Raw genomic sequence first — 11,082 nt, 5'->3', positions numbered from 1 at the left:
TGCTATGTGAAAGATGATTTAGGCTGAGGGTGTTTGGCCACAGAATAAACAATTTCTGTTACAACTGTAGGATATTGTAGTTATTTCAAGCATATGGAGAGAGACTAGCACTATTTATTGCATGTAATTACAGAGGACAGAATTAGGGCCAAAGGGTAGAAATTAGAGGATTACAGATTGGAGTTCAAATAAAGACATTGGTAACATGGTTATAGATTGAGTAGGTTGCCTTAAGAAGTAGTGAGCTTCTCAATTTTGAATGCTATTCATAGAGTAGATGGCCATTTTGGATAAATGTTTTCCTCAAACTAGTGCTTTATTTACTCAGATGTGGTCACTTGACTTTCAATTATAATAGATATGTTTGCTCTAAACAAAATGTCCTTTTTATTTCATGTATTTTATATTTTTGAAAACAGTCAATATTCCTGTTTTATCTCACGTATTTATTCTTATATGTTTCTCTTATTCTTTCCTATATTATCATGATTCTCCTTATGGCAAATTTTACCATGTTTTTTGTTTTTTTCAGTACTGGGATTGAATCCCTGGCCAAAAATTTTTCATGTTTTTTTTTGTTTGGTTTTGGTACCAGGGATCGAACTCGGGTCCTTGCACTTGCAAGGCAGGCGGCAGAACCACTGAGCTAAATCCTTGGCCCATGATTCTGCTTGTGAATCAGTTTCCTTTTGCCTAACCAATGTCCTTTAAAGTCTCTCATCATTTCAATCTCTGATTGGTCATCTCTGGGTCCAGCGTTGTTGACTATTTAATCTTTTTACATGACCTTTTTTCTTTTTCATGCATCTCCCATTTAAAAAAAAATTAAATGCCAGATATGTATAAAGAACAGCTGAGACTGAGGTAAATGTCCAAAAATGATAACTTCTTTCAGGGTATTAACATATGATTTGACACAACCTAGTCAGCACTTAAGATTTGGATTTTGTTGTTGCCAGAGTTATCTTCAGTGCATAGCTGACTTGAAATTCCTCCAGTGCTGATCTGGTTTGCCACAATGTTCTTAGTGTGAGGCCCGGAGTGCTGGAACGATTTTTTCTATTTCCTTGCTCATCTCTCAGATTTCAGCAGGTTCTCTATGTCTGCAGAATAGAAGGAGTCTCTTTCCACATTTTAGCTTCTCTCCCAACAGTAGCTGGCTACTACCTGTTATTAAATGTAAGCCTTCCGGCTGGGGACAGAGGCTGGCTTTCCTAGCTCTCAGGTTCTGAGTGTTAGGGAAGTGCTCTGTACCTGGGCTTCCTCCAGGGGCAGGCTCTGCTTCCTGTTCAGTGCAGGGACTAGAGCACAGACAGGTTCCCTGCCTCTTCCTCCAAATTCCACCTTGTGTTGAAGAGTATCTTAGGTGGAAATAAGTTTCTTCCACCTTCCCAAGTACTAACTGACCTCTGTCTAGGCCTAGGGGCAGGACAGTTCCTGCTCCTCTGCCTGTAGCAGACAGCTATTGCCTCAGGTTAAAGCTGGGTCAGATCCAGGTTATAGGGAGACTTTTTGCCCTGTCCCACTTGGTAGATGCTTTTGCTTCAAATCAGTGGAGAGCCATGGTGTAGGTAGGTTTTATACTTGTCCCTAGCTGCAGCTGTTCCCTACCTTGTACTCTATTTTAGAGGCCTGGAACTTAATGGGTTTCTCCAGGTTCTCTTGCTTTGTCCCCAGACTTTGCCAAACCCTGCCCTGCTCTCATTGTTTCTCACGAGCATCCAGTAGAGGCCTGTGAACAGTGTTGGTCAGTGTGGGCAAACTTCATGCTGGTTCACACACACGGTTAAGACTTTGTTAATTTTGTTTTTGTCTTATCTACTTATCTACCACCTTTCCCCCGCATGCTCTGTCAAAGATGAGACAATTTATATGTTCCTCTAAGGAATTTGGTTCACCCGTTTGCCTTGTGAGCTCAGGTGTCTGATGGACTAAAAACATGATTTTTAAAAAACACATGATTTTTGTAAGCAATCATTTTCTCTCTCTTTTTTTTTTTGAGACAGGGTCTCACCATGTAGTTCAGGCAGGCCTTGAACCCACTATGTAGCCCAGGCTGGCCTTGAACTTGTGGTGATCTTCCTGCTTCAGCCTCCCTAGTGCTGGGATTATAGGTGTGCACCACCATGCTCATTTTTTTTCTCATTTTAAAGGCAGGTGTGAAATTTTCTTGTAGAGGTAAGGCTGTACCTCTGGTTGTTTTTAAAGCTTTATCTATTTTTTTAAAAACTGTGTTACTATGGTGTGCCTATGTGTAGCTTTTCTGGGTTTGTAGAGTCTCTTGATTCGTGGCATTATATCTTTCATTATTTATGGAAAATATCTCCTTAAAGGTTGATGTTACCCCATTTTTTCTGTCCTAGGAGTCCAGTTACACAGATGACAAACCTTATACCATCTGCCACATGCCTTTTACTGTATTTCATAGATTTTTCATCTTTTTCTTTCTCTTTTCCAATTTAGATATTTTCCATTGGCTTCTCTTTCCATTAGTGAGTTTGCTTTTCCACTAAGTCCAATCAGCTACTAAAGCTATTTACTAAATTCTTAATTTTAGTTCTTATATTTTTCAATTCTAAGATTCCAATTGAAGTCTGTCTGATTACTACAGTATTTGTATCACATGTGAGTGTTTCTATTTTTATTTTCTATTGATTTTTGGTTATTTAACTTTATTTCTTGGAATACCTGATTATATCTGGTTGAATGATAAATATTGACTCTAAAAAGTAGTAGGGATTCTAGCTGATAATGTCTTAGATTTCTTTTTTCACTTTCTGAGAGTTTGGGAATATTACTTTGATATAGTTGAGGCTGGTCTATTTATAATTTGCGCTTACTCATTGATATATCTTTTCCAGGGTCTGTTTCAAAAGATGAGTCTTTCATCTTTGGTGAGACTTGCATTCCAGCTTTTGTCTCCTTGGCATCAGGAAACTGACAGATACTTTCCTTAGCTTTTTACCTTCTTAGTAAGTGTTCTGTTTGTTTGTTATTTTACTTTGTTTCTCTGCATTTTGTCTTGAGTTAAGCCTCTAAGAAATCAGAAAATACCTTGAGAAAAAATTGTATGTAGAATGTTGGTTTCCACTGTCCAGTCTTTCTCTCTTAATCTTGGTCCTGCATGCCGTAGCTGCTTAATTTAACCCTGCACTTCATTTTTTTATTTCTTCAGTCCAGTAAGATTGCCACAAACTAAAGATTACTATACTTCTTGTGCCTCTACGCCCTGATACTTGAATCGGCAAACAGACCAGGGGAAAACGTAGTTGTAAATGCAGAACTCAGTTTACCTCGATGTATTTCCCATCTCTTCAGGGTCTTGGCCCTCAGGTCTTGGCAGCACTGGTTGTTCTCCAGAGCGTCTGGATTTTGTTTTGTTTAGCTTTGTATTTTGTCCAAGATTTATAGTTATTCTTAGTAGGCAAATTATTCTGACTCTAGAACTCTGATTATATTCAGAAGCACAATATGTTTCCTTATTATATTCTAAACCAAAGTCCCTATTCATCATCTTGGTGATTTCTATGAGGTTCTGTTAATTCCTTCATGTTTAAGCTCCATAGTCACTTTCTTACCCATATTTTATGGGATGGCATATATTTGGGGACACAGTTATGGTAGCATTCATTTTTCTATAAACTTGGACTAGTCAATGAAAATTACCTGGTTATATATTGTAATTTTAAAAGAGTTGAAGATCTTGGTGCTATTTAATCTAGTATGTTTGTTTTACCTAATGGGCAGGAAACCACAGATTAACATAACTATGATGAGCAAGCCTTCACACTAACCATACAGCTTATTATACAAGATTCCAACTGGAAGCTATACAATTTAGATAATGTCCAAAACTGAGGACCCTCATATAGAGGAAAGTTGAATAACTATGCATTTGATTCAAATTCATATAATAAATGAATAATAAGGAAGAACCCAGATTTGATATACAAATCAAAGTTAATAAAAAAAAAATCTCTCCTTATAGTAAACCATGCTGGTGGAAGTGAAGTGGTAGAATGTTCTAGAGGTGAAGGGCATTTTAAGTTAGAAATTGTTGCCAAATATTAAGAAGACAGAAGATTAGGGAAGATATGAAAGTGTGTTAGTATGAAATAGTTTCATAATGTCCATTGGAAAAGGAGAAAATTGAAAAGGAATATAATATGAATTTCTGTTCAAAGGTAACACATATACTATGTGTTGAAAGAAGGAAGTCATCTTTTAGAAGGAAGTTGTACCATGGCTACCAGCTAAGTGATATCCTAATGGTGTACTTGGCAATTGACATTGGGAAGTTTGAGAAGAGGAGAAAAGGAATAGAAGAATTGGGAATCAAAAACATTCATAATATAGTCTTTTTTTTCAAGTAGTAAGACACTTGCTGGAAAGATTCAAGTCACTGACATTATACAAGTGGGATACAATTATTCATTAACACCTAGGGGGAAATTACTACCATTCATCAACACCTAATTGTGCTATGCAATATGAAATTCCATACTAAATCTCTTCAGAGGCAGCAAGCAAGAACAGCTGGAAAGTGATTTTCTGGGGAAAGTAGCCATATCTACAGCCCCTATTTCTATATTCACCTCCTGGTTCACTGCTATCTGAATTTTGTTTCAAGTTTTAGTAATAATCAGTCTGATTCAAGTCAACAAGGTGTATGTGTGCCTATCGTTCCAGTTACTCAGGAAGATGAGGCAGGAGGGAGATCGTTCAAGCCCAGGAGTTGGAAACTAGCCTGGGCAACAAAGTGAAAGCCTGTCTCAAAACAAAACAAACAAAAATCTGAAATGGTCAGTCACCTTAACTGACAGTCCCAGTGGAACTTAGCTCAAACACTATCTCCTTTGGGAAGCCTTCTGTAATCTCATAGACATGGTAAGATTCCCTTTCTTATGTTCTGCCAAAACATTCTGAGGCTATCTTTATTATGACACCTACTATACTTTATTGTGATTATTTACAGCTGTGTTATTCCTTCTGGATTTTCATGAGGTCAGAGTCTGTCTTACTCAACTTTGTATCCCTAGTACCAGGTATGGCATTGACTGGATTATTAATAAAATAAACAATATCACTCCCTCATTATCTCCTTCAACCCTTTGCAAGATATACTTGCAGAAAAAACACTGAAGATTTTTAAATATGATCAGATTAAAAGCTTCCAAATATAACCAAAATAGATATATTTTGTCTGCAAACATAACTTTCACCTTTTCTTATACAGTATATTAACTGTAACTATACATCATCAAATAATTAATACATGATTTATCCCCTCACATATTGCCACAATTTATTATCCATACTTCTGACTCTATGAGATTGTGATTGGATAAGGGCTTTATTGACTTAATTATTTTAAAGTGTTTCCTTTGAGATTCAAATATATATAAGAACCAATTAAAAGAAATACCTTACATGAATGAACATATTATTTATAATTTTATATAACATGGTTTTGTCTAGTTATATGGCTAATAGTATTGCTCATGGTCAGTAAAGAAGCTCAGAATGTTATTATTCTAATTGTTTCACCACATCCTTACATCCTTGAAATTTAAGAGTGAAGATGACTTTTTGTATTTTTATAAATGCACATACATACTCTTCATTTGTTTTTAAAATCCAGTTTTGCAAATGCTTTAGGATTTACTAACATTGATTCATGTGGCAGTTTGGAACTATCTTTGCTTTTTCCTCTTCCTTTTGCTCTCTTCTTCTAGCTGTTGCCAAGTTGTTTCTTCCAACCATCTACAAATTTTATATTTTCTATTAGTTTCTTCCATTCTGCTTGACATCTTATTTTCACACTTATACTTAACTATTTTAATTTCTTTCATTATCTTGTTCATCTGTTATTTTGATCATTTTACTCCTAAGAAAGATATTTCTATGACTATGGCAGGACCATTAACAAAAGATATTACTATACAAGCATCTACATATGCAGTGAAGATGTTCATCCAAAATAGACACTGGAGAAGTTTTGGAGCAGCACTGAATAAGGTAACAACAGGTATAAGGCTGTTATCTTTTAAGAATGTTTATATCAAATTCACATCCACTGCCTGACAAAGTTCAAGAAAACCAAGAACTTAAGAGTCTAAGAGGTAAAACATTCAAACTGTCAACTCATTATTGTTCCATGTGAGTTTATAATTTCCATGAAGAAATTTGATACATATTATGAATTTAAATAATAACTACAGTGTATAATCAAGTGCCAACAGGTGGTGGAGACAAATCTTCAATGACTGTCATATGAGGGGTGGGTGGAGTGGAACCAGGTAGGGCTGAGGGGGGAACAATGATGCTGTGATTTGATATTACTTGTGATACATTTTCTAATGTCCTCAATGAACTAGATATATATCCCATGTTTTTAAAAAAACATGTCTATTAAGCTCATTTCAATATTATCATTTTTATATTATGAGCTAAAATATGTGAGCAAAAGAATCTGCGAGTTTTGCTTCGGCTAAGAAATTTTCAGTTTAATAATGCTGAGCAAAACTATGTTTTGAAAATACAGATACATTTAAAACTCATAATTTTTAAAAGAATAAATGAATATCTGAACTTGTACTAGAATTTAGGTTGTGATTTTTCTTATAACAAAAACAAAGATAGAAAATCATTTGGATAATTAAAAGTTTGATGGTATAGAGGGTATTCAAGAAATGAATCATGTTTATATGTAGTTTTTTTTAAAATGTAAAATTAAAATATTTCCTTTTCCTTTAATAACTACGGTATTATTTGAGGAGGCAGCAATGGAATTTTTGCTTTTGCCTTTGAAACAGCATTATAGCATCTTTGGATTTTACATACATAGGAAGCATTAAAAAGACTGTCAATAGATTGAAGGAAAACTGAGTTAAAAAATCTTTCAAATGGCACCTCATTACCATTTCTAATGTAAAAATTTCTCACTTTTAATTATTATTTACTTCTAATAAAGTATAAACGATGTATATATGACAATGTTTGCTAGTGAGAGAATTTTAGAAAAAAATTGTAGGAAATAAAGTTTTTAAGAAATAAAGTGTTCTTTGTAGTATATCTGAACAAAATAAACAACAAAGATGTATAAGTATAAACAAGGTATACATTTCTTTAACTTTAAGGATGTAATATATTACATAAAACCATTCATTTTTAAAGCAAAGTATAATCATTTGCCACAAATATTTTTATATACTTTCCTTCTAAAATAAAGTTTTTAATTCAGGAAAGCAAAGTTTGGAATGGTAAGAGTTAAAAAAACAGCAACAGTAACTCCATTTAGATAAGGGGATAGAAGGGTGGGGCAAGGGAACAATACACTAAAGTGCTTTTCTTTCACAGATCTTGGTTCAAATTAAGGTTAAATTCCAAAGGAGGATGTGTTTTCCCCATATGGAGTCTTAAAGGACATGCCTTTGTTTCCAACTTCCCAGAGAAGCTATATGTTAACACACACAAAGCATTTCATAATAAATTTAACTTTTATAGAGTGACTAATGCCCTGTGGAGATAAGGCAGACTCTCAGTCACCTGTGCTTAATCCATGCTGCAGGAATTACGCCAAGGGCATAATGACAAACTTTATTCCTTTGGAGAAGATGGCAGCAACTTGGTAGGGAACAGAAAGGGTCTTGGTTTTTTAAAGTCTCCCTGGAATGACTCTCCCTCCCTCTCTGTGAACACAGTTTAGTGTTTATGTACTTTGGAAGGACACAGAGGTTAGGTAAGCCTGCCAAAATATGAACCTGTGTTTCTGGGAACCTGGTAGCAGATCACTGTTATACACATAAGAGAAACTGCAAAGAAGCTGTAGATGTAAGAAACCTGGAGTTGATCTGCAAATATCTATACTAAAGCCTGCATCTTGTTCTCCTTTGAGATTGCAAGTGAGGTGACAGGATGTTTAAAATGTCACAAAGCATCATTACTCCGTCCAACCAGGCTTGGGTGGGGGTGGCAGGTAGAACAGCATGAAAAGAGACAATTCTGTGCTAGAAGTATTCTACAGTCAACAGAAAAATAATCTTTAAATTTTTACTTGGGATCTTGCCAACAATAATAATTTATTAATCTATCTCCTTCTAAGAAAGATTAATAGCCCATTTGTGTAAGTAGTTCTTTTCTTACACTTCTAGCTTTATTTTCATATTGTTCTTTATCAAGAACAATGAGGTGTAATTATTAAATCCTTAATCTTGCAAAAACATCTCTGAATTTGTGGGTAGGTAAATTTACTCATTGTACCTATACATCTTGTTGCCATGTGGAAATCCTACTGACTCCAAATGAAGGGGTAAAAATTAGTCCCGTGGCATGTGAAGGAATTCTTCCTTTTGAGAGAGGGCAACAAAAATGTGTTTGTGTCAATCACATCTAACTGTGTATTATAAAATATTTAATTTTTACATTTATAAATTCATTGTTGATGAAAGGCTTAGGAAATCTATTTTAAAATTTAAACTGAATTGTGGTCTTCACTGTGCCTCACTCACTAAAAAAGGAGATACTGATATAAACTAAAGTTGCTTTATGAGAACTCTCTAAATACCCTTTTAGTATATTGAGCTGAGGTCATACTGACTCTAGACAAAATTAAACATAATCAGTTATTCCAAGCTACTCATTTATTTATAGTGCCCAGTTTCTTTCTTGTGCTTTGAATTAACACAAAATAAAGCAATGCCTTTCATCATTCTATGTTAGCCAGTGACTAACAAAGGGAATTTTTTTTTCTGATTCTGGACTCTAAACAAAGATAATGAGGTTTCTTTTTCTCAGACTGTAATACCAATCCAAATTTCAGAAATTAATTAACTTTTCAGATAGGAACACCACAAGGGGGCAGGTGAATCCAGGATAGGTCCTAGGTAAGAGGGTCTCAGTATTAGGGATTCTTGTCAAAAGAGGGGGAAAGATGAAGCAAGAATTAGGAACAACTCTAAAGATAGTATTTCTTCATGAACATAATAAGCATTTGATCTGGATCATCCAACGTAAAATTTTATTTAAAATATATCCAAAGACATTACTTACAATATAGCAAGAAGACAAAGTAGTCACACATTGAAAGCCCTTACTATGTTTAAGAAGGCCAATAAGATGGTTTTAAATCTTGTAAAGACTGTAAAATCTAGAATTCACTACAAAAACAAATCAAGGCATGCTTTAAAATAAATCCGGCCACATAGGCAAAGTATAAAATAATTAAAAAGAAATATAAGAAGAAATCTTTGCTTCAAGGTACCCTTAAAAACAATTTCATAAAAAGCATCAATTTTGAGTAGAGCTGTAGGAGTTTTTTCTATACAAAATTGATAATTTCAGACATCTTAGGATAGATAAAAGCCACTGTATAAAAAGCTTATTTAAAGTCTATTTTGCTTTTCACTAGAATTTAGACGGATCCTACCAATAGGAGGCAAAACTTGAGTTTTTAAAAAATGAGTTTTTAAAATGTTTTTGACACTAGATACCTCCCGTGAGAGTGTCAGTTATAGTAACTTCTGTGATCAACATATATACGTAACCTTCTATATGAAGTAACTAAGATTAATTCCATTTGGCAAAGCTGGATATTATTGCCAGCCTCCCTTTTACACCTTTTACATCTTTATTTGATGTGAACAGATAGTACATTATTATACCTTTAATAGATTAATAAAATGAAATGTACAGAATAGTGTAGATAAATAAAATGCACATTTTACCTTTTACTGATAGTTTCTATTTGTTCCTGCTAACAATTAGAATCTTTAAAATGAGCTTCCAAATTTCTCTTATTTATGATAAAATAAATGTATCTAGGAATTTTAAATAATTTTCTATAGCAACATGTAGAAGTCACTTTCTCTGATTATAAATCTATTAATTGATGAGGTCATCTCATAACAGACTTTAGAGAGTCTGGTTGGAGAACAGGGGGTTCAAGTTGAGCAGTTTATCTATTAAACCATGATATATTTTGGTTTTGTGATACCACAAGTTTAACGCTAGCTAAACTTTTTTTTTTTTTTTTTGTAGTGCTATGGATTGAACCCAGTGCCTTGCATATGCTAAGCAAGCATTCTATCACTGAGTTACATCCCCAGTCTCTAAACCTATTTTTCAGGCACAGCTCTGGACTCAAACGTGAATGATTATTTTTCTGTCATCTTAACAAAAGTTATTTCTCTAAAACTCACTCTTCTCCTTGTATAGTTACAAGTGCTATGAACAGATACACACTCATACACATAAATTCATACACATATACATACGTGATGCAGTCCATCAGTAGCGATATGTTAGAGTGCTCTTTCTCCCCTTTTCAATCTGTCTGTTACCCTTGTCTTTCTTTACCCCAAATCATTGCTGGGTCCTCATATTCTCTGTCACCTTCAGGAAATGGAAGCAGCTTCTGCAATGCTTCAAATAATAATGCTTTGGTTTGTCATTTTGAAAAGTTGAGTGGCTTTTAAAAGCTGACCAGTCCAGGGCTATGTGCACATAGTAGACATTCAATAAATATTTGTTGATTTGATTTATTCTAGGGTAAAGAACTGGATAACAACTCTTTTTGTCTTCACTGAAGTGGTATGGTTGAGCCTGTGTACAAATGCATTTATGAGTAAATATTAATGGTCATGGTCATTGAAGATGTTTTAAAGAGAAAAAAAATCTAGATCTACAGGCTGTTATGAATACCAAAGATTGGGAACATGTTTAATAAAATAAGTCAAATAATCAATGAAAGACACAAGAAAGTAAAGTCTTACTAATGGGCATCCTGATAAGTTCTCTGGAAACAAAGTAGGTCCTCCATAGTTTTTTAATCATTTCATCACATGTTGACAGTTTACACTTTTTCCCCAGGATCTTTTTATTTTTTTTAAATAGGGATATTTTGATTATAAAATTTAGTGAGACTATATAAGCAACATAATATTTCCTTTGGTATCTTCTTTCTTGCAATAGTTACAAAAATATTTATGAAAAGTTTTATTGACAATTTAGAGGCCTTGAATATAGAGAATGTGAATTTCTCCAAATTTCAAGTAATGTATAACTTTTAAGAAGTTAAACACT

General features: G+C 34.2%; 1 protein-coding gene across 2 annotated transcripts in view; it reads right to left on the bottom strand.

Moving 5' to 3' along the window:
- Positions 1 to 556: 556 nt before the first annotated feature.
- The window catches only part of Mipol1 (mirror-image polydactyly 1), a 277,529-nt gene continuing 267,003 nt past the window's right edge, over positions 557 to 11,082 (bottom strand). The window contains exon 13 of one of the 2 annotated variants that reach the window (XM_087208006.1): positions 557 to 10,602. In XM_087208006.1, the coding sequence (XP_087064132.1) occupies positions 10,539 to 10,602 (64 nt within the window). In that variant the 3' untranslated portion in view covers positions 557 to 10,538. The remainder of the gene's footprint in view (positions 10,603 to 11,082) is intronic. The other variant, XM_087208010.1, reaches the window with a different exon arrangement.

The sequence above is a fragment of the Heterocephalus glaber genome, unplaced genomic scaffold (genome assembly GCF_053883595.1).
Source record: "Heterocephalus glaber isolate CG9 unplaced genomic scaffold, H.glaber_assembly_v1.0 deba00000901, whole genome shotgun sequence".
Taxonomy (NCBI): Eukaryota; Metazoa; Chordata; class Mammalia; order Rodentia; family Bathyergidae; genus Heterocephalus; species Heterocephalus glaber.
This window is presented reverse-complemented; position numbering and strand designations above follow the sequence as displayed.